This window comes from Schistocerca gregaria, chromosome 1 (assembly GCF_023897955.1).
Source record: "Schistocerca gregaria isolate iqSchGreg1 chromosome 1, iqSchGreg1.2, whole genome shotgun sequence".
NCBI lineage: Eukaryota > Metazoa > Arthropoda > Insecta > Orthoptera > Acrididae > Schistocerca > Schistocerca gregaria.
The window spans coordinates 302,593,837-302,618,157 of record NC_064920.1 but is presented as its reverse complement, the minus strand read 5'-3'; the positions used below and the strand labels follow the sequence as shown (position 1 = coordinate 302,618,157).

Sequence of the window (24,321 nt, the reverse complement as noted above, 5' to 3'; positions counted from 1 at the left end):
ACACACGCGAGACAGATTTCCGATAACGTTTTAATTTGGATGATATAAAGTCATTGCAGGAAGCAGGCGACCATTATTATAATAATCAGTACTACCTACATTCAGGCTGACTGGATTGCGAATGTAAAGGTAAAACTTCAGGAAAGGAAAGATTTTATTGCTCATATGACGTGTTTCCGAATTCATTCATTCATCATCAGATATCCAGGAGCGATTGCTGCACATATATATGACGTTCCGCGTTGTACGTAAAACAAACATTCGCAGATTAACTTCCAAAACGGGGCAGATGAGCAATAAAGTCATTCCTTGATTTCGTAGACTTTCCCGTCGTAATAACTGCTGATATTTTGCACGGGTTTGCAGCCGGATAATGTCGTCGTCCATACTCAATATTTCGGCGGACCAGTTGACTGCCATCTTCAGGTGAGTTAATGCTCGTGCACTGTCTCGCCGGAACTGAATTCCAGCCACAACCACGGAAACCTTTATACACCATGAAGAGAGCACCGCGCGCGTGAGATGATGGGCAGCGCCTCCTGGCGGCAAGTGGACACGCAGCGCCGTAGTGGGAGAAGACGGCAGAAACGATAAATCGCAACAGCACTAGTTGGAAGAATCCAATGATCGAAAAGAAGACCGTTGTTGTTTAATGTCGGACAAAATCGGATTCCATATCTTACTTAGAGGAAAACCTTTATCCCTATTAATAATATTACTTGTCTTGTCATACATCATCCTGTGTCCTTCGTTAAGGCAGTATTCCTCCACTGCCTACTTCTCAGGCTGAACAAACGAGTGTGCCGATGATCTACACACCGGTCCTGAATAGTTTGACCAATATACTTATTTCCACAGTGACACGTAATTTCATAAACCCTGGGCTTCCTCAAGCCCAAATTATTTTTTACTCAGCCAAGGAGGCACTAGTCTTGGCACCGGCGTAAAAACACTTTTAATATCATATTTTCTTAAAATCCTTGAAATTTTGGATTATATTCTTTCGGCAAAATGCAAATAAGCAACAGCTTCAAATGTATCCTCTATTGGCTCGCGCGACGGACCAAACTGAAGAGCACGGCATATTTGTTGTTCCGAATATCCATTCTGTTTCTGCCGCCTTCCCCCACCGGCGCGCTGCGTGTCCACTTGCCGCCAGGAGGCACTGCTCATCATCTCACGCACGCGCGGTGTTCTGTCCGTGGTGTCTAAAGGTTTCCGTGGTTGTGGCTCGAATTCAGCCCCAACTCCCCATCCAGTACACCTCTTGCAATATGCCGATGGACACCGCATTCCTCGCCCTCGCTCCGACCCTCCAACGGTCCAAACGCCTTCTCCAGAGTCACCTTGACCTTTTTGCCGCTTGGTGTAACCAGTGGTTCCTGAAAATCAATCCTTCCAAGAGGCAAGCAATCATCATCGGTCGTACCACTCGCTCCTTCTGACTCCTGGATTTATCCCTTAACATCTGTGCCCTTCCTGTCCGCCTTACCCTCACCCCCACCCCCATCTACCTTGGCCTCACTATTGACCGTCACCTCACCTGGATCCCTCATCTCCGCTCCATCCAGTCCAAATCTCACAACCGTCTCCAACTCCTCTCTGGCCGGACATGAGGGTTTAACCCCTCTACCATCCTCCACACCTACACATCCTTAATCCTCTGTTACGCCAGTCCCGCCGAGATATCTGCCCCCCCCCCTCCCCCAAATTCTGTAAGTCCTTCTAGATCCTTGAGTATCATGCACTCCGCCTTGCCTTCCGTATACGCCTCCCGTCCCCCATGCGGATCCTCTATGACCTCATTCACTTCCCCCATCTGCTCCTATTCCTCAAACATATCTGCATACTCTACACCTCCCGCCGCCTTGATCCCCCTCACCCCCTGATTGCTCCTCTCCTCTCCCATCCCTGCCCCCTGCCACGCCTTCACTGTTGTCCCCCCCCCCCCCCCTATCCTCCATCCCCAGACCCTTCATCTCCTTTCATAAGTTGGCTTCCATCAACTCCCTGTCCCAGATGATGCCCCCTCTCCCTCCATTCCTATCAACTCTGATCCTCACCCCCCTCCTTTACACCGTCCTGGGCTCCCTCTTCCCCCCCTTCCATGCTGTGTTTCTCTCCGCCTAACTTCTCCCTACCTCACTTCTCCCCATCCCCCGAGTCCCTTTGTCTTTCCATCCTCTGCCTTCCCCACTCCCTGTCGCATCTGCCCAGCAGCCCCACCTCTCTTATGGGTCCTCATCCTCCATTGGCTCCTTCCCCCTCTCTCCTCTCCTTCCCCCTTTTCCTCTCCTTCCCCCTTTTCCTCTTCTTCCCCCTTTTCCTCTTCTTCCCCCTTTTCCTCTCCTTCCCCCTTTTCCTCTCCTTCCCCCCTTTTTCCTCTCCTTCCCCCCTTTTTCCTCTCCTTCCCCCCACATTTTCCTCTCCTTCCCCCCCACATTTTCCTCTCCTTCCCCCCCACATTTTCCTCTCCTTCCCCCCCACATTTTCCTCTCCTTCCCCCCCACATTTTCCTCTCCTTCCCCCCCCCCCCCACATTTTCCTCTCCTTCCCCCCCCCCACATTTTCCTCTCCTTCCCCCCCCACATTTTCCTCTCCTTCCCCCCCACATTTTCCTCTCCTTCCCCCCCCCACATTTTTCTCTCCTTCCCCCCCCCACATTTTCCTCTCCTTCCCCCCCACATTTTCCTCTCCTTCCCCCCCACATTTTCCTCTCCTTCCCCCCACATTTTCCTCTCCTCCCCCCCCACATTTTCCTCTCCTCCCCCCCCACATTTTCCTCTCCTTCCCCCCCACATTTTCCTCTCCTTCCCCCCCACATTTTCCTCTCCTTCCCCCCCACATTTTCCTCTCCTTCCCCCCACATTTTCCTCTCCTCCCCCCCCCACATTTTCCTCTCCTTCCCCCCCACATTTTCCTCTCCTTCCCCCCCACATTTTCCTCTCCTTCCCCCCCACATTTTCCTCTCCTTCCCCCCCACATTTTCCTCTCCTTCCCCCCCACATTTTCCTCTCCTTCCCCCCCACATTTTCCTCTCCTTCCCCCCCACATTTTCCTCTCCTTCCCCCCCACATTTTCCTCTCCTTCCCCCCCACATTTTCCTCTCCTTCCCCCCCACATTTTCCTCTCCTTCCCCCCCACATTTTCCTCTCCTTCGCCCCCTTTTCCTATTTTCCCATCATCTGTCCAGTTTCCCCCCCCCCCACACCTGCTGTCGGCTGTGGTATGTCATGTTTTAGTGCTGTGTTCCAGTGACTGTTCAGTGTTGTTTCGTTTTTTCCTTTGTTGCGAACAGAAACCATACTATCGCTGGGTGTGAATTTGTCTTTTGCGAACAGAAACCAGACTGTCCCCGTTGTTGTTTTTTTTAACTGTCTATTATTTTACCTGTCTGCTTCATATGTATTTTATTAGCATCATCATCCCTTTGTTCTATGTTTTAAGTTCCACGATGTTTTCGCCATGTTACTCTTTGTCTCCGATTTTGTCACCTGTTTCTTATTATACAGGGTTTTAAAAAAAAGGTATGGCCAAACTTTGAGGAAACATTCCTCACACACAAATGAAGAAAAGATATTATGCGAACATGTGTCTGGAAACGATTAATTTCCGTGTTAGAGCTTAGTTTAGTTTCGTCAGTATGGTCTTCCACTTACGCTCAGTGGAGCACGTTATCATGATTTCATACACGATACTCCACCTGTGCTGCTAGAACATGTGCCTTTACTAGTACGACACAACATGTGGTACATGCACGATGGAGCTCCTGCACATTTGAGTCGAAGTGTTCGTACGCTTCTCAACAGATTCGGTGACCGATGGATTGGTAGAGACGGACCAATTGCATGGCCTCCACGCTCTCCTGCCCTCAACCCTCTTGACTTTCATTTATGGGGGCATTTGAAAGCTCTTGTCTACGCAACCCCGGTGCCAAATGTAGAAACTCTTCGAGCTCGTATTGTGGACGGCTGAGATACAATACGCCATTCTCCAGGGCTGCATCAGCCCATCAGGGATTCCATGCGACAGATGGTGAGTGCATTTATCCTCGCTAATGGAGACCATTTTGAACATTTCCTGTAACAAAGTGTTTGAAGTCACGCTAGTACGTTCTGTTGCTGCGTGTTTCCATTACATGATTAATGTGATTGAAGAGAAGTAATAAATTGTACTCTAACATGGAAAGTAAGCGTTTCTGTACACATGTCCACATAACATAGTTTCTTTCTTTGTGTGTGAGGAATGTTTCCTGAAAGTTTGGCCGAACCTTTTTGTAACACCCTGTATATTATCTTCTCCTTTTTTACGAGGTCCATTCAAGTTCTAAGGCCTCCGATTTTTTTTCTAACTAACTACTCACCCGAAATCGATGAAACTGGCGTTACTTCTCGACGTAATCGCCCTGCAGACGTACGCATTTTTCACAACGCTGACGCCATGATTCCATGGCAGCGGCGAAGGCTTCTTTAGGAGTCTGTTTTGGCCACTGGAAAACCACTAAGGCAATAGCAGCAAAGCTGGTGAATGTGCGGCCACAGTGTCTCTCTTTCATTGTTGGAAAAAGCCAAAAGTCACTAGGGGCCAGGTGAGGTGAGGTGAGTAGGGAGCATGAGGAATCACTTCAAAGCTGTTATCACGAAGAAACTCTTACGTAACGTTAGCTCGATGTGCGGGTGCGTTGTCTTGGTGAAACACCCCACGCGCAGCCCTTCCTGGGAGTTTTTGTTGCAGAACAGGAAGGAATTTGTTCTTCAAAACATTTTCATAGGATGCACCTGTTACCGTAGTGCCCTTTGGAATGCAGTGGGTAAGGATTAAGCCCTCGCTTTCCCAGAACATGGACACCATCATTTGTTCAGCACTGACGGTTACCCGAAATATTTTTGGTGGCGGTGAATTTGTGTGCTTCCATTAAGCTGACTGGCGCTTTGTTTCTGGATTGACAAATGGCATCCACGTCTCGTCCATTGTCATAACCGACGAAAAGAAAGTCCCATTCATGCTGTCGTTGCGCCTGAGGTTGTTTCGGTTTGTTGTCACACCATGTTCTGCCTTCATAAAACTGTCTCACGCACGAACGCACTTTCGACACATCCATAACCCCATCACCACATGTCTCCTTCAACTGTCGATGAATTTCAATTGGTTTCACATCAAGTAAATTCATAGATGAAGTAAGACTCCCCAAAATTTTCCCAATAAACGGAAATCGACCATTCGCATTTTCTACAACCGATTTTATGTTGTCCTTCCATTTTATATCACTCTGCAATGTTAGGCCTAGATTGAAACGCCCCCTTACAAAAATTATAAATTACTGTGCTAGTAAACCTCTTACGTTATTTGATTTTCAAACAGCTGAGCAAACTGAACGTACTCAGACATTTCTCTCTTACTGATTCTGATCATTACTAAACTGGTACACTATTTTTTAGCGCAGCCCAATCTGACTTTCAAAAATCCCTCCAAAAAAGTGGCCCTCACTAACAATAACATATACCTTTCATGAATCACTTACCTCACAAAAATCTTCGTTACTCGAATTACTGCAATACAGCGAGCGCCAATACTGCCAGCTAATTAAAAGATTCTAACTACTGAAGGCACTAAATTCCTGACCTCCATCTTTACAAAAATTCCTTTTTCTGGCGGACACACGGCCAGATCGTCCGCTTATAGCAACCTCTTCAAAGCTCTGCTCTGGCACTCTCTCCACATCCACCACTGCTGGCGGCTCAAATCCAAAACCCCAACGCTACGCACTGTTCACATCCAACTGCCCAACACTACAATGGCGAATATTCAAACAATGAGTCCAATCAGCCACAGACTGCACCCAGCACAGTCAGCGATTTTCATACAGAGCGCTACGTGCGTTAGCAACATAAAAACCTAAACCTACTTACAAGATATTGTGTCAAAAAACGCACAAGTGTTGTGTTTCCTATTTATTTGCATTAACTAACATTTTTCAACATGTCGTGCTAGCTGCTGTTAACCACACCAATTGAATATTTAGTGCACGTCATAGTAGTCCTCCTACAGTCACTCAAAGACGACTCTTCCTCGCACACTGCAGCGCCATCTACAAACAGTCGCATATTGCTATGCAGGCTGCCCGTCAGACCCTGCCCGGAAGCCGGTGACGGAAAAGTGCAACTCTTTAATGCTACTTGGTGTTTTAATATGTTGTTACGGACGACTTAAACAAAAGGCTCTTATCAAAAAGTTTCGACTGTGGGACATGCAGCGTCCACACACTTTCAAACGCAATGTAATTCTGGAAACTACCTAATAGTAGTTAAAACTTGTTTGATGCAATATTAGCAATTTAAATTGCGGATGGAAGGAGTCAGCAAGTTGTACTAATTAATAATATCCATTGTAACAAATGTTGTTAATAATAGCAATATTGCATTGTAAATGTCAGTCCCAATGAGATGCTTGCTGACTTTCTCTGTCAACAATTTATATTGCGACTCATACAGAAGGTTTGGCTAGTATATGGTAGTTTGCGAACATTACGTTTTATAACAAAACGTTTGAAAGTTCCTGGGCGTCGCAAGTCACACAATCCGAATTTGTTTGTTGAGCGGCCAGCAGCAAAATATTAAAACAGCAAGTAGTATAAAAGAGATGCACTTTTTTGTCACAGGGTCCCCGGTTATTATGTATATAGGGAACAAGAGCGGTTTTAGCACATTTCCATGGGACACACTTTTTGACGAAACCCTCGTCTCTGATGAACACTTTCCGTCCTGGGCAGCATTCGGAATTCTATTACGTAACAAGCCTTCCAACCACTCTCATATCTGGGAACATATTCCGTATGCTCGGAGAACTAGTTTAATATTCTGAGAGGGCCATTGTGTCCAACTCTCTCCATATATCTAGAAATATGGACTCTTACTGTAATCCTTCGTCCATGGGTCGGGTGATATCTCACTGAGCTCAAATAGCACGTCCATAAAAAGAATTAAGGGGCGGAGTAGGAACATAAGTATATATTGGAAGATGAAACCACTATGGGGGCGAAAACACTTGTGGCTGCAGAACGTCACAACTGTTAGCATCTTCTAAATTTCCTGCCAGATTAAAACTGTGCGCTGGATTGGGACTCGAACCAAGAGCCTCGCCTTTCGCAGGAAATGCTCCTACCGACTGAATTATCCAGGCATGACTCACGACACTTTAATTCTGCCAGTACTTCTTCTAATTTCCAAGCTTCAAAGATGCTCTCCTGCTTACTTAGCGGAGCCAGAGATCTTGGAAGAAAGGATGTTGCTGAGAAATGCCTTTCAGTTAGTCAGAGCCTAGTGGATGTATCTCTCGCGCTAGTGTGCGCTGTTTCCAAAGTTCTTGGCAGATTAAAACCTATACGCAAACGCTGTACCTTGCGAAAAGTAAGGTTCCAGGTTCGACATTTGTTGGTCGGAAACCCCGTTGTAGATACTGCCAATTCCTGAGCTCAAATATTGTAATAATTTTTACAGACTGAATTAATATTAAAGTTTAAATGTACGTTTCACTACCGCTGGTAAACACTTTTTTTAGCGTTGTTCGTGATCTTCAAGCGCTCTGATAGTTATAATTTGTAACTGCAATATTCAGTGGATTGCATTATAGAGATGTTTGTACGGCGACTTCAGCGTTTTTGACACTAAGTAAGTGGTCTCCAGACTAATGCATTGTGGGACAAGAGAGCGGATGCACCGAGAAAACGCGCCTGTGCTCAACCGTCTACATACAGATGCCACGAAAGGGCACAAGGAGCGTTTCTCGTGCTTGTTGCCTGATGCGAACAAGCGAGGCTCGGCTCGGCTCAGTTCGTACTCCCACCACGGCTTTCTGCGTCGCAGAACCAGGGCGACCCTTCATCCTCCGCTTACTTTTCTTAAAGCTACAAATAAAAGAGTAGAACTAAAATGAAACACGTAAGCATGCCCAAATTGTTCAGCCTTACTAGATAAACCGCAGAAATAAAATTCAGCATGCATTACTGTGGTTACAATTACTTTCGTTTGATGAAAAAGTTAAAACCATTTATTATTATTATTATTATTATTCTGTTCTCTCATTCTTGTGTCTTCTGTGAAGTGTGATTTGTTGATTTCATAACATACAATTTTCAAATCATTCTATTAGTTGTATAGGGGACAAGACTTACAGAAAATTTATGTATATGAATTGTCCATTAAATTCTCCTCCAATACCCCATGAATTGTTCAATAGAATAACAAAAAAATGGCTCTGAGCACTATAGGACTTAACATCTGAGGTCATGAGTACCCTAGAACTTAAAACTACTTAAACCTAACTAACCTAAGGACATCACACACATCCATGCCCGAGGCAGGATTCGAACTCGCGACCGTAGCGGTCGCGCGGTTCCAGACTGAAGCGCCTAGAACCGCTCGGCCACACGGCCGCTAATAGAATAATACCTTTTCCACAAGAACAGTAAGTAAACAGCCGTCTTTGCAAGAACTAGGAATGGAATTTAACAGTGGACGACCCCATTGTTTGGCTACATTGTCTCTTTTTTTTAAAAAAATTATTGCAGCAGTAGGAGCCGATAGATGATGCATTCTCACATATTATGCCGTAACGAATAACCGACTCAAAGTAACAGTGATACAGAATCTTTCTGGTGTCCATATTTCTGACACTTGACAAAATTCTTTTTATTGTCTATCTTCTTCTTTCAAGCACTAAGCAGTTCGTTTGTTATGGTCACATAGGAAATTGGCGCCAATGTTTCCTTTGTCTTCTAACATTCTTACCATTCGATCTATATGATGAAACTTCTTTTGGAAAAAATGACGTATGTTTCTGGATACTGTGACTGACTTTTATTGTACAGTTAAGGTATTGACGCTATTACAGAATTTTTAATACTATAAACCAGCATTGGCCATCATTGTCCATCACCAGAGCAGTTTTTACAAACATTTGAAATGTTCATATGTGTGTGAAATCTTATGGGACTTAACTGCTAAGGTCATCAATCCCTAAGCTTACACACTGCTTAACCTAAATTGTCCTAAGGACACACACACACACACACACACACACACACACACACACACACACACACACACACACACACGTTCGAGAGAGGACTCGGACCTCCGCCGGCACCAGCCGCAAAGTCCATGACTACAGCGCCTGAGACCGCTCGGCTAATCCCGCGCGGCTACAAACATTTGGTATGCGAACCATGAGTGACCAGGCAGACGTTAATACGGTAATCGAATTCCTGCATGCCCGTGTCATCACGGCATCGTCGACTGTGGCAGTCGCTTCCGGTATTCTCTCCTGGAGCTCTGCTACATCACGTGGTAGAAGCGGTACATACACCAGATCTTTAATGTGTTCCCAAAGAAAAAGTCACAGAAAAAGTGGCAGTGGTGATCGGGGAGGACATTTCATGAAACAGCTGTCCCCTTCTGTGGCACGGCACGTGCACTTGACATGTTTGCGACTAGCGCTGACTATCGGCGAATTACCAAACTACGCTGTGGCGGTATATGTGAGAAAAAAAAAACTTTCAGGGTTTTTCTTCAAAATTACGTATTATGATATCTGTACAATGTTTGATTCTTGTGCAATAAATAATTGAAAGTGTTCCTGGACTTTATGTGCATCCTGTATTTACAACGTAGTCTATATGTACCTTCCGAAAAAATTCTGACGTGGCAGTGGCGAACACAAACTGGTGCTCTGGTTAACTGGCTAACGCGGCGTCGCTGCGGATGACGTAACAGAGCCGCCCCCGCCTCCACGGCTGCGCCACTGGCAAACCGCGCGCGCTGCACCAGCATTCGAGGAACGCAACCTGCTTCGCGGCGTTTGGATTGCTCGCCAACCTGTCTCGGCTGTGTGGCCACCTCATAATGCAGCGAACACCAGTCAACTACCATTTTCGCGTCGCAAACGAAACTTGGCAGTTGTAACAGTCCTCGCTGTTACATAGTGCGTCTGACCGTCACCGCTATACATTTAATCGAAGTCATCACATTTCCTAGTAGTCGGTGTGATGTGTAGCTATTTGCGGCTGCGTCAGTGACCATGATTAAAACAAAAGTTCTGTTTAGAGACATTCCTCAAAAATACTCCAGTTGTCAATTCTGTAATGCTTTAACTGAATACCATTGTCCCAGCACTGCGGAAACATCAATAGGCAGTAATAAAAGCACACTCCTTAATACGTCATATCTTTACAGTAAATTTGCTATAATCACTGAAACTTTCCTTCGTACGTTCGGCCCTAAAAGTGGAATGTGTTAAAGGCTCCTCAAATATTCCTCACAGACAGAAATGTACTGCGTCAAACTGATCTGCCAAAAAATCTTAAATTCTTCGTAAATTTTTTGTAATTAATACTTACGTGGCTGCATCGGACTTCACCTGGCTTTGTAATAGGACACATAAGTACTTCCAGACGTGAAAAAAAATTGTTGGACTTTTCATAAATGATGCATACAGTTTTTTTATTTACACGTTTTTTTTCAATATCTCTTTACAGCCCGTCAGTATAGTCTCCCTGCTTCTCTATCACTGAATCCAGACGTCTCGGAAGCTCTATTATTCCATGCCGGACAACACTTTAGTTCATCTGTCGAATGGCTTGGGTAACGATGGTAGAAAGCTCTTCCAGATAAAGCCGTTCACGCATAGGTTTACCGAGCGGGGTGTCGCAGTGGTTAGCACACTGGACTAGCATTAGAGAGGACGACGGTTCAGTCCTACTTCCGGCCATCTTGATTTAGGTTTTCCGTGATTTTCCTAAATCGCTCCAGGCATATGCCGAGACGGTTCCATTGAAAGCGCAGTGCCGACTTCCTTCCCTAATCCGATGAGACCGATGACCTCGCTGTTTGGTCTTTTTTCCCAAACAAACAAACCTTCCCCCCCCCCCCCCCCCAACCCAACGCTTAGGTTTTTTTCAACTTTCGGAACAAATCCAAGTTGGTGGACTCATGTCCGGCCCGTAGAGAGGATGTGACAACACTTCCTTTTCTATTTGCGCAATTTTTGGGCTACAACATTGCCGATATGCGAGCGAGCATTGCCGTCGAGAATGAGTGGACCAGACTGATGTCGGGTTTTGTGCGTTTTTCTGCTCAAGTTCTGCATAAAGTTTCGATAATACGCTGCTGTAACACTTGTTCCACATGGGTGTCTGTCATGGTGATTCTTCGGTGATCGTAAGCAAAAATCACCGACCTCTCTACTCATTGGAATGTGATTTCAACTCCGATTCAGAGTCTCTAATCGACGTTTCCTCAATTGCGACAATTCGACACAAGGATCCTTCACCTTCACGGTCGAATCGTTGCTTGAGCAAGGTTGCACTGTCCGTGCGTTTCTGTTCCTCTTCGACAGTCAAACAATGTGGCACCCATCTTACAGAAGTTTTTCTCTTGTTCAGAGTATTTGTCAGAATACGGAATACTGATGTTGGGGTGATTCCCTTGGCTTCAAAGAGTTCGTCGCCATTCGCACTGCGATCTTAAAGACCATCGGCCACAGTTTCGCACTTCGTTCATCTGTTGGCGATTTTGGTCTTCCGGTCCTTGGATTATTGTCTATGGTCATACAACCACCACTAAAAAGATTAATCTAACTTGAAACGGTACTACGCGTATATTTCTTAGTCCCGCTATAGTCGCACTGACATCAAGGCACGTGGCGTCAAACTTACTATGCAGGACTGGGGGACCTTCTTCTGCATTTTTATTCATTTCCACTGAGTGGTTAATATTTTCTGCTTCTCGACTTGTCTCGCCCTTAAGTTTTACAGAGTAGTATACATACAGAACACAGTGGTCACGAAAGCTTGCGCTCAGACGATGTTCAGATTTTACCAGAAATCTACTTCCAGAATCGAATCGGTAGATTGTGATGAAGCTGTCATTTTTAAAAGAGATTTTACAAAATATTTACAGAGATTTTCCCGAACGCTGAAGCCAGAAGCTATTACAATGCGCCAAGGCTACAGCCGTAGACCGCGGTGTCGTTGTACGTGCATGCCTACTCTGTGTCAGCAAAGAGCGTTGAAAATCCATAACTATTCGTTGTGGTGGAACAATACGCTTGCCTGCTTTGATAGAACAAAAATTTTCCACGCACAGGAAATGCGAAAAAGTGGTTCTTAAATAACGAGCGCAGTATCCCTTTTTTGCTTACAAAGAAGAAAATTATGTAGAAGAAGAAAAATGTTTATACGACAGATGCTTATTTGGAATTGAATTATTTGCTTTACCTCTATAATTACGAGGAAGTGATAGAGCTTCTACTTGCTCATTGTTGGTAAAGTGAGCTACTGTGGCCCCGCGTGCAGCTCACGTGCAGTAGCAGGCGCTGCTGCCGGAAGCCACGTCGCCCCGGCGCATTCACATCTCGTCCACTTCCGCGATCCACGGCTCACTCCTAGTGCAACACACACGCTGTCACTACCGTTGCAGTCCTTGTCACTGAATGCCATCCATTTCCTCACTCGATCTCTCAGAATATCGATGTTGGGACTTCAAACATCGATTTAATTTTATCCATACTTTGCAGCTGTGAATCCTTTATTGTATACACAGGAAGTTTAAATAAGAACGCTTTGTCACAATGTTTTTTCGGGGTTTGTTAAATTACACGGTGCATACTGTGGGTCCATCATCAGGTGCAAAGCGTCTAATACATTAAGTTTTGTTTTGAATGAGGTGAAATGCACGTTCCTGTTATAAAAAGGTTAGATGTTAAGTTTTGTATTTCGTGAATAAAGTGCGAAAAATATGTGAGAAACAGCGAAAACAATAGTGAAAAATTTACCGAACAAACAAAGAACAACATTTCTAACCTTTTAAGGTCACTGTACGTTGGTGTATTCATTCAAATGGCTCTGAGCACTATGGGACTCAACATCAATAGTAATCAGTCCCCTAGAACTTAGAGCTACTTAAACCTAACTATCCTAAGGACAGCATACACATCCGTGCCCGAGGCAGGATTCGAACCTGCGACCGTAGCAGTCGCGCGGTTCCGGACTGAGCACGTAGAACCTCTCGGCCACCGCAGCCGGCTTTATTCATTCTTTCAGGAAATAAACCCTCTACAAAATCGAAAAGCCTGAACAGACAGCTTTGATTAGCCATAGCTATTTTAGTAATTTTAAAGACATATTTCCTTCTCTTTTTTTGTTCGCTAAATTTTTCCACGTTTTTCTACTGTTTCACTCATATTTTTCAAATTTTATTTACGGAATACAAAGCCTAACGTATAACGTTCTCGTAAAAGGCACATGCATTTCACCTTCTCAAATAGCAAATGTAAATTATGTATTAGATTATTTGCACCAGATCATAAGCCCACAGGGTCCGAAAATATTTTTCACTGAAACATACTTTCTGTACATCAAACATCGATGTTTCAGTATAGATACTGAAGTCTTCGAAATATAGTAATATTGGCGTTAAAGACAAAATGTCGCCCTTCGATGCTGACGATAAATAAAACAAATAAATAAATAAACACTCTCGATAATGTTTTCATAATTTAAACGGGTTTTTTTCTGCATGTGTCTCTTAACGGCATCAGTGCAGTGGTTAAAGGAGTAGGCGTAGCATTTGAAAGAAAGTCATATATGTCCTATTTTGCCCGACGTGCATATTTTGACAGCAAAAAGTGTATTGAAAAGACTGACAAACTTCCAGAGCTGACCACTGTTGTGAAAAGGCTGGTAACATGGTTTAAACAAAACGTAGTTGAATGTAATAAGATAAGAACAGAATCACACCTCAAGCTAATCCAAACCAAGAGCTCATTGTATAAAATTTAGCATTCAGATTTCTGCACCTGCGTTCAGTGATTAATAATATCATTAATTGTCATGATAGCCATACATGCTAAGAGCCGCAGGTATTGTAGGTCTGGCACCTGGTCGTGACATTCAGTGGGCTACAGAAGTTGCTATTGGTGAAATTTGCGTAGAAAATGCGTTGAAAGCAGGAAAGTAATCCCTATAACTAGTATGTTGAATAACAAAACATGTGGGATGCCACCAATGCAGACAGTTGGAGATAATCTGAAGAGTAACTTCTTTCTTTTAGTTATCAGTCTTCTGATTGGTTTGACAGGGGCCACCACAATTCCTGTCTTGCGCCAACGTCTTCATCTCAGAGTAGAACTTGCACCTCAGTTATTTGTTTGGATGAATTCCAATCGCTGTATTCCCCCACCTTTTTGTACCCTTTACTACTCCCTCTAGTACCGTAGAAATTATTCCTTGACATTTTAGCACATGTCCTATAGCTTTGTCCCTTCATGTGCTTTCGATATACACACATCAAAAAAAAGTTTTGCATCACCTCGGTTCCCAGAACTCTCGAAGATAGCCGTTGACTGTGGATATTGTACGAGGGTCGGTCAAAAAGTAAGTACTTAAAAAAATTAAGTTAAGTGAAAAATTTGAATTTGGCGCCATTCCTCAAACCTTCTTCTGCAATCCACTGCAGTAGTAACTTTCTATGTCAACAGGTGGCAGCACAGCAGAAATTTGTAAGATGGCCGACATCGATGTTCGTTTGAGACAGCGTTGTGTGATTGAATTCTTGAATGCAGAAGGTGAAACGCCCATACGCATTCATGAAAGACTGAAGAAGGTGTATGGTGTTGTGACAGTGGATGTCAGCACTGTTAGACGATGGGTTCGTCGTTGTAAGGAAGCTGAAGGGCAAACACCGTTGACTGACGAAAAGCGGAGCGGCAGGCCGGTGAGTGCAGTGACTCCACACAACATTCAGCAAGTTGATGACCTCATTCGTGGTGACCGTCGGGTGACTGCAGATGAAGTGTGTCGCATTATTTCTCTTAGTAAAGGCAGTGTGATCACGATTATTAAACAATTGGGGTACTCAAAAGTTTGTGCACGGTGGGTTCCAAGAATGTTAACCGATCAGAATAAAGAGGCAAGGAAAACAATAGCCTCCCAACACTTGCAGCGCTTCCGTTTGGAGGGAGATGAGTTTCTGAAAAAAATTGTGACCGGGGACGAAACATGGGTGCATTTTTTTGAACCCGAATCAAAGAGGCAGTCAATGGAGTGGCGTCACACAAGCTCGCCGAGAAAGAAAAAATTCAAAACTGTGCGATCGGCAGGGAAAGTTATGGCAACAGTTTTCTTGGATACAGAGGGTGTGATTCTGGTTGATTTTTTGGAGCAGGGATGTACAATAAATTCTGTTCAATACGTCACAACCCTCAAAAAACTTAAAGCACGTCTTCAGCGAGTTCGCCCAACAAAATCAATGGCAGATGTTCTTCTTTTGCATGACAATGCAAGACCACACACCAGTCGTCACACCTCTGACGAGGTTGTCAAAATTGGATGGGAAGTTTTGCCTCATCCCCCATACAGCCCTGACCTGGCACCATCAGACTTCCATCTGTTCGGGCCACTAAAAGAAGCTCATCGTGGGATTCATTTTGAAGATGAGGAGGCCGTCAAAACATCCGTGCGTCAATGGCTTAGGAAGCAGAGCTGTGATTTTTACCGTGCTGGGATACATGCCCTTGTTCAAAGATGGACCAAAACTGTAGAGATGGGCGGAGATTACATTGAAAAATGACAAAATGATCCTCAATGTTGTGGTTTTCAACCTATGTAATTGCATTTAAATTTCCTGACAATTAAACGTAGAAAAAAAATAGGAGGCATTACTTTTTGACTGACCCTCGTATCACACACACAGTCGCATTCTCTGTTCATAGACGTCACTAAACCCGCCCAAACATGTAAACAATCATGCATGAGCAGAGCCTATTAGACGGAGCGGGTCCGACAGCCGATCAGTTCGTCATTCCACTAGGAGTGATGTGCATGGCTCGTGTTGTCTGTAGTCCAACCGTGCCTAGAAGGTCAATAACGCGATTCGATCGCGTCCGCATTGCTACTTTGTGAGAGGGAGGGCTCTCAACAAGGTAAGTGTCCAGGCGTCTCGGAGTGAAACAAAGCGATGTTCGGACATGGAGGAGATACAGAGAGACATGAACTGTCAATGACATGCCTCGCTCAGGACGCCCAAGGGCTACTACTACAGTGGATGACCGCTACCTACGGATTATGGGTCGGAGGAACCCTGACAGCAACGCCACAATGTTGAATAATGCTATTCATGCAGCCACAGGACGTCGTGTTACGACTCAAACTGTGCGCAAAAGGCTGCATGATGCGCAACTTCACCCCCGACGTCCGTGGCAAGGTCCATCTTTGCAACCGCGACGCCATGCAGCTCGGTACAGATGGGCCCAACTACATGCCGAATGGACCACTCAGCATTGGCATCACGTTCTCTTCACCGATCAGTGTCGCATATGCCTTCAACTAGACACTCGTCGGAGACGTGTTTGGAGGCAACCTGGTCAGGCTGTGAACGCCTTAGGCACACTGTCCAGCGAGTGCAGCAAGGTGGAGGTTCTCTGATGTTTCAGGGTGGCATTATGTGGGCCGACGTACGCCGCTGGTGGTCATGAAAGGCGCCATAACGGCTGTACGATATGTGAATGCCATCTTCCGACCAATAATGCAACCATATCGGCAGCATATTGGCGAGGCGTTCGTCTTCATGAACAACAATTCGCTCCCCCATCGTGTACATCTTGTGAATTACTTCCTTCAGGATAACGACATCGCTCGACTAGAGTGGCCAGCATGATCTCCAGACATGAACCCTATCGAACATGCCTGGGATAGATTGGAAAGGGCTGTTTATGAACAACGTGACCCACCAACCACTCTGTGGGACCTACGCCGAATCGCCGTTGAGGAATGAGACAATCTGGACCAACAGTGTCTTGATGAACTTATGGACAGTATGCCACGGAGGATACAGGCATGCATCAAGGCAAGAGGACGTGCTACTGGGTATTACAGGTACCGGTGTGTACAGCAATCTGGACCACCACCTTTGAAGGTCTCGCTGTATGGTGGTACAGCACGCAATGTGTGATCTTCATGAGCAATAGAAAGGACGGAAATGATGTTATGTTGATCTCTATTCCAATTTTCTGTACAGGTTCCGGACCTCACGGAACTGAAGTGATGCAAAACTTCGTTTGATATATTTCTTTCTTGGCCGATTTTGTGGTATAACACAACGTTTTAAATGCTTTTATTCCCATTTTTCCAATTTTCCCACAGTCCAAGTTAAATTACCACGCATAATTCTACGCTCCAAATGTATATTCTCAGAAATTTCTTCCTCTAATTAAGGTCGATGTTTGATGATGGTGGACTTTGTTGAGCAGGAACAATTTCAACAATTTCTTTGCTTGTGTCAGTCTGATATTTACGTCTTCGTTCTTTCGTCTGCCATGTGTTGTTCCAAGGTGGCACAATTTCTTAACTTAGTGTTTTTATGAGCATCAGTTTTGATGGTAAGTTTCTCTCTAACCTCGTATCTGCTACTCCTCATTACTTCCGCCTTCCTCCGATGTACTCTCAACTTAGCAGTGCCAGTTTTGTCGACAATTCGAGCGGTGCGGTCTGTTGCCCGACGAATTTGTGGCAATACTGAAGCGAATGCCGTGAAGTGTTTCCTTCAGTTTAGAAATTGAGTTGAGCTCACGAGGACTTAAGTCAGGGGAGTGCAGTAGGTGGTATAGCACTTAGCAGCCCCATCGGTCAAACAAATCAGTAACAGCTTGCACTGTATGTGCTTGAGCATTGGCCTGCAAACTGAAAGTCAGGTCGTGTAGAAAGTGTCATCACTGTACGTATATCTGACTTACCAGTAACAGAAATATTTTTACTACGAACTGACTTTATATCGTCGACCTTGCGTTGCTCATCAGACATTCCTTCACAACTGACTATATGGTCTTAATTTTATCCTGTTAATTAGCTACCCTATTTGCATACCACATGCTCTTTGCCTTCCTAATAACATTTTTAAGCACCTTACAATACTGTTTGTAATGGGCTGCTGTAGCTTGATTGACCACTTCATACATTTTGATATAGTTACCGCTTCGTTCTACATGATATCCTTATCCCACTAGTCAGCCACCCGGGGTGCCTATACTGCTAGTACCCCGTTTAGAACGTTCTAATGGAAAGCAACTCTCAAAGAGCATGAGAAACGTGTTAAGGAAAGCATTATATTTATCACCCTTCCACTCTTGTTCCTTGACAAAGTTTAAAAAACTCTCTATTGCTGCTGGACAAACTTTCCTACATAATTTGTAATTATATGTGACATTTGTTTGAGTGCAAAAGCCTTTTAGTGTTAAAATTTGTGAATCATGGTCTGAAAGGCCATTCACCCTTTTACTAACACAATGCCCATCTAGTAATGAAGAATGAACTAAAACGTTGTCTCAGTCTGGATCAGATCATATGAGTTTAGATCTACCAGCATTCTGTTTTTTGCACAATCACATACACTTTTATTAATGCTACTAAATCACAACTAATACCAAGACCAACAAAACTTCACACAATTTACTAGCTAAAACCAAAAACATCACGCGTCCACTGGAACACTGAACGAAGTTAAGACAGTGAATGAAAATTTTACTGAAATATTTCACTCGAAACAATAAAACGTCAGCTGAAAACTACTGGACGAAATTGACTAAACTTCAGCGCACAGATAAGGCTAAAAAACACAGTGAGCAAACGTGTCTGAAAGCTTATTAAACCGTTATTTCGCTTCGAACAGCACGAGGCACCGTTAAAAACTACTAAATTTTAAAAACAACATTCTCAGAACTTAAGAATCGCTGCAGCTGGAACTGCACGCCACGAAATGTAAACACACTACTGAGGCGTGAGACCTGGATGAACGAAGTAAGCACACTCACCAATAACAGAACGCTCTGATGAATAACACAGAAAGAAGTTACTTCTACTGCAAATATTAACACAAATAAACTTTAAAATAAGTAACTGAAGACAAGAACTTTATAAAATATTGATGAGCAATTTCAGCAGCAGTCAAGCACACGTCACGCCACTCCAAAGACATCACGTCTTAAAACTGTCATTTGGCATGGTCAAAAATAATAAGCAAGCAGCAAATATGCATTGTTAGACTATGAGTCGTCCTTGTACATCTCGTGTAACATTCACAGAACTGTTTATGTAAACACAAGTCAACTTTCAATCACCTACCAAAGTTAGTACTAACTAGTTACGTGTAAGTTGTATCAATGCCACCTTCGGCGCTGCAATCGCATAGTAAAATTTTTGAACGTTTGTCATATCATAGCAAATTCTAAAAAAAGTCTTACACTTATGTTAAATAGTTGCATCTGCTGAGAATTACAGACAGGAGACATTAAAAATTAATGACTGTTAATGAGATTACGTTGCTGACTGCTTTTGATTAAAATCTCGATAATGTGGGCACAGAAATGCCCATTGGACGCTTTCATGTTTTAGTTAAACACATTCATCTGTTAAAGCGCAAAATATCTCTCTTTACTCTAAATTTTCCAGGAACTAGACTTTTTCTTCTATATGCAATACATTCAAGTTGTCCGTGATGCTTCGTAACGAATGCTGCTCCTTCTTAAAATGTTTTGTAACCACCTATGAACCATTCTGTATTATTATGTCTTTGAACTTCATGTTTGTTTCTTCCTGTCCGACCCACATATGAAGGGCTTATGTCAATAGTGGTACAAGATCATTACCTCCACTTTTCTGTCTATGACGCTTCTGAAATTAATGCTCGAAACAAAAAGAAAGAAAGGATCCTCTCTAGCAAGAAGCCATGTGCTTGAATATTTCTGGTATCTCAACTGTAGATTTTTCAGTGCTCATTTAACTTTAGGACCCTGTATCTCAGAATGAACAAAAATGGACTTGTACCACTATTGAATTAAGCCCTTCATATTTCATCTCATCTTGACATTTATAAACGCTCCCCTTCTTCATCCAGTTTTCATTTGTGCATAATAATCTCCTTACTGATTTGTTATAAATTTGTACGATGGCTTCAGAACAGTAATACAAATTTTGTCGAGCAGACAGATGTTTCAAAATGTTAGGATGACACTTTCCTTATTCTTTCAGTAGTCAAGATTGTGAAGACCCTACCATTCGGCGACCTTTGTCATGAACATCCACTATGAATTTTGCTTTTGGTCATTAATAAACTGTTACCAGTATAGTTCCTAGATTCTGTTATGACAAGAGTTTTTCGTAAAGAAGCTATAATCCGTCATAACCTTACTTTCGCCTTTTAGATGTGGCACAGAAGACAGCTCTCACAAGACACACAATTTTGGCGCGGACGTGTAAATAAAAACAATCACTCATGACGGGAGTACAGGAATACCATACCTGGGGCGCTAAAATAGACTCATTCCCACAAGTGGTAGACTGATACGGGAAACTCACTCGAGAATATCTCTCTCTCTCTCTCTCTCTCTCTCTCTCTCTCTCTCTCTCTCTCTCTCTCTCTCTCTCTCTGTGTGTGTGTGTGTGTGTGTGTGTGTGTGTGTGTGTGTGTGTGTGTGTGTGCTTCAGTTGCAAGACGTGCGGTGCGCTTTTGAGTGTGCTGTGTGTGTTCCAGGGAGACAGGGACTACATCGGCTTCGCGACTCTGCCGGAGCAGGTGCACCGCAAGTCGGTGAAGCGCGGCTTCGAGTTCACCCTGATGGTGGTGGGCGAGTCTGGACTCGGCAAGTCCACGCTCGTCAACAGCCTCTTTCTGTCCGACCTGTACAAGGACCGGCGCGTGCCCGATGCCAACGGTAAGTGCCCTCAATTGTCCTTTGTCCTTGCCCCTCAAGTGCACAGCGTAAAGCACTCCACAGCCGAGTCGACGAACCTCATTCAGTTCACTACCGGGCACGAGGAAAGCATAGTTGTCAGTGAAGCAGTGTAGTTGCGAAAGTGCGGCCTAGGGCTTAAAACGAACATCCCACTGTACCAGCAAGCTGTGTTGGCCGTTGCCTAAGTGTCAGATTCTTTTTCCTATGTACGGTTAATTCGCCTTGGTGTCAAGTTTGATAGCAATGATGGTGGCCGAGCATGATTAAAGTTAAGGACAGGAGGGGCAGCACAACTCTATTTAGATAAAAGTCGACTGCAGAGGCAAACAGATACGGCGTGTTTCAGGATCTCACCGACACACTTTGACGAATGACAGGTCGCACGAACAGTGTCATTTTTCATGAAAGAACATATCATAGCCGTAAATGCTGCTCGTGGTCTCGCGGTACGTTCTCACTTCCCGAGCACGGGGTCCCGGGTTCGATTCCTGGCGAGGTCAGGGATTTTTCCTGCCTCGAGATGACTGGGTGTTGTTGTGTCGTCTTCTTCATCATCATCATTCATCCCCATTACGGTCGGAGGAAGGCAACGGCAAACCACCTCCACTAGGACCTTGCCTAGTACGGCGGTGCGGGTCTCCCGCATCGTTCCCCTAAGCTCCGTCACAGAGTATAGGACTTAATCATCAAATGCTTCCTTAAGGTTATGGGATGGCCAACTACAATTGCAAGGAAATTACCGTTTATTATTATTTAGCATACTCTAATAATAATTTACATCAGTGGTTCAAACTATCCGGCCTGCACCTTAATACATGCCGCACGACTACATAATGGAAATGAGCGTCTGGCGTCACTGGCCGCGAGGCCTCTTGCGAGGGAGGTCCGGCCGCCTAGGTGCAGGTCTTACTACATTCGACGCCACATTGGGCGACCTGCGCGCCGGATGGGGATGAAATGATGATGAAGACAGCACAACACCCAGTACCTGAGCGGAGAAAATCCCCGACCCAGCCGGGAATCGAACCCGGGCCCGCAGGACGTCGCGCTGACCAATCAGCTATCGGGGCGGACATGGAAAGCATAACTGACTCAAGATTATCAGCTTGGCTCTAGTGGCAATTAGAATAAAGTAAACCGTACTCTGGACGCTTCCCCAAAGAAGATAATCAAGGGGCATAAAGGGAGTCAAACGCACTGGCCACGCAAAAAGTCGTTCTCGTCCTGTCCACTGTTGACCAATACCGACACTTAGCTGTGCCTGCGCATCAACACGAAGTGTTGTGCGGCTCGATCACGCTGGAACCAATGCTTCTGCGCACAGCAAGCGGTAGGTAGACCAGCAGTCCAGAAATGTGGTGTACAGCAACTGCAAGCCGGCCCAGTTGGACTAGATGGTAGTATTACAGACTACAGAAGATGGTCAGCGCAATTCGTGCCCACAAGTTTACAGAGAACAGGTTTTCTTTAGTGTGATTTGACGGCAACTGCATGCTGGTTCTCTGATCCAAATGTGACTGTTGCTGCTGATAAAATACCCATCACTTGTAAAGGTGCCATAATTTGTGAATAAAACATGAGTGGAAGGCAGTGTCATTCACCATCTGTTGTACGAACAAAAACAAAAACTGCGTACGATGTAGGTAAGAGGCTAATCTAAATCCTGCATCCTTTGAAGATGGTGCGGTTGTAGGTTATATTCCTGCAATATTCTACAAACAGGTCCGTGACCTGTTCCCATGGTACAGTCCCCTTGAAGTTTCTTTGCTAACTGTGCGGATCACTTCACCTTCAATCTCTGGTGTTCTCACATCACGCATACCACCATCAGCGTGCCGAGGACGCAAACTCCGATTCTTGTAAACGTCCATGAATCTAGCGAAGGTAGTGTAGTGTGGCCATCTTCTGTTAGGGAACCGATTTTCGTTCATAGGGAGAGCTGCTTTCATTTCCCCATGCATCGCCTTAACACACAAACACGTCATTTAGTCCCTCAAATCCATACTCCATGTTTCATTGGATACTAACAGCAAGAAAATCTGATTTCAGTGTTAGAAAGACGCATGCCACCGAAGTTACAGCATTACAACAACACGAGCTTAGTAACAGGACTGGCATGACTCCACAGAATAAAACCGCCTCACTAGGAGATGCAGGTCGTGCACATCACGGCCATACGCGTACTCGGCGGACCAAAACATATTCTTTCCTTAACAAACAATTATCGCCTTCTTTTGATCTATCATCCCCAAGTTCGTCGGTGAGGTTCTGAAATACCGCGTACAAAGCTTCATACAGACCCGTAAAAATACTTACCAGGGAGACTCGCATCTGAAAAACTAGAAAGTGCTGTTGCTATACATAATTATTGGCTAATGGACCGGCAACTACAATTGGTCACTAAGAAAAAAAATACACAAGAAATCACGGAGCATGTACGAAAATACAATCTTGCATGAGAAATTGGGGACCAGAGATTGAAATTGTGCCTAGAGATAGTACAAGGCAGAACAACGGCGAAGGTTACCTTAGCCGCGGTATAGAGGCGTCTTTGGTTCGGGTACTGTCGTAATTGTGAGCTTAAATCGTAATTCCGGTGTATTTAATTATACGAACAGAGACCAACAAGATTATAAACTGTTTTGTTCGACAGAACTCGCAATCTTGCCTGAACTTCTTAGGACTTAGGCACTCCCGCAAAGCGGTGCAACATGTCACCTAAGCTGTAGACGAATATGGCCGGGGGATGATTGTATTAACTGCTTCGACGCGTTTTGCCTGCTGATCAAACCAGCAGAATGATACCGATCGCTAGCTAACTTTGGGTGCCATTTAAAGCTTCGGCACTCGAAGAAAACAACGGAGCCCAACATGAGAGAAGTGCTACGTTTTGCAGCCAGTCTGAGTTCCTATTTACACAATTGCAGGGAAGGCTGCTCAGGCCCTTTAGGTCGGCAAACACTAATGTCGCCTAGGAATTGCCCTTGATGTAGAATTCACGAGGCAGCGTTTTAATTTTCCCAGGGGCGCAATTTTTACGGATAACGCTAAAAAACGGACTAATTCTTTCGTTATTAACCATCTTAATATACCCAGGTGCCTTTTTTCTTGTGTCAAGCAAAAGATTCGCCAGTTATATGACCTTATTGTTAGAAGACATGGAGAGAACTTAAAAATAAAATCTAGGAAGGATAGATCGAGCAGATGAGAATGAGGGGGAGAGAAGCAAACAGGTTGATAGAACAGATAAAGATTACCAGTCTACCTCTTCAGTAGCTTATAAGCGGAACTGGTAACGTTCAGGAGGGCGACATTGGGTTCATAGGATCATGGCGCTCAGTAATCAGAACGACGACTTTTGGTGGTCGTCGTGGTGAAGGAGACCTACATATTATTACTACGTAATAAGGGAGTTGAGGACTTCAACTTGCCAGGTATAGATTGGGAGTGTTGTGCCATCAAAACTGGCGCCAGAGGCAGGAAATCGTGTGGCATTGTTCTGGATGTCTTGTCCGAAAATTACCTAGAGCAGACCGTTAGAGA

General features: G+C 44.5%; 1 protein-coding gene across 4 annotated transcripts in view; it reads left to right on the top strand.

Moving 5' to 3' along the window:
- The window catches only part of LOC126342297 (septin-2), a 314,504-nt gene that overhangs the window by 228,572 nt on the left and 61,611 nt on the right, over window positions 1-24,321 (top strand). For 3 of the 4 annotated variants that reach the window (XM_050001845.1, XM_050001844.1, XM_050001843.1), the window contains exon 2: window positions 20,577-20,757. In XM_050001845.1, coding sequence (XP_049857802.1) covers window positions 20,577-20,757 — 181 coding nt within the window. The remainder of the gene's footprint in view (window positions 1-20,576; window positions 20,758-24,321) is intronic. The other variant, XM_050001846.1, reaches the window with a different exon arrangement.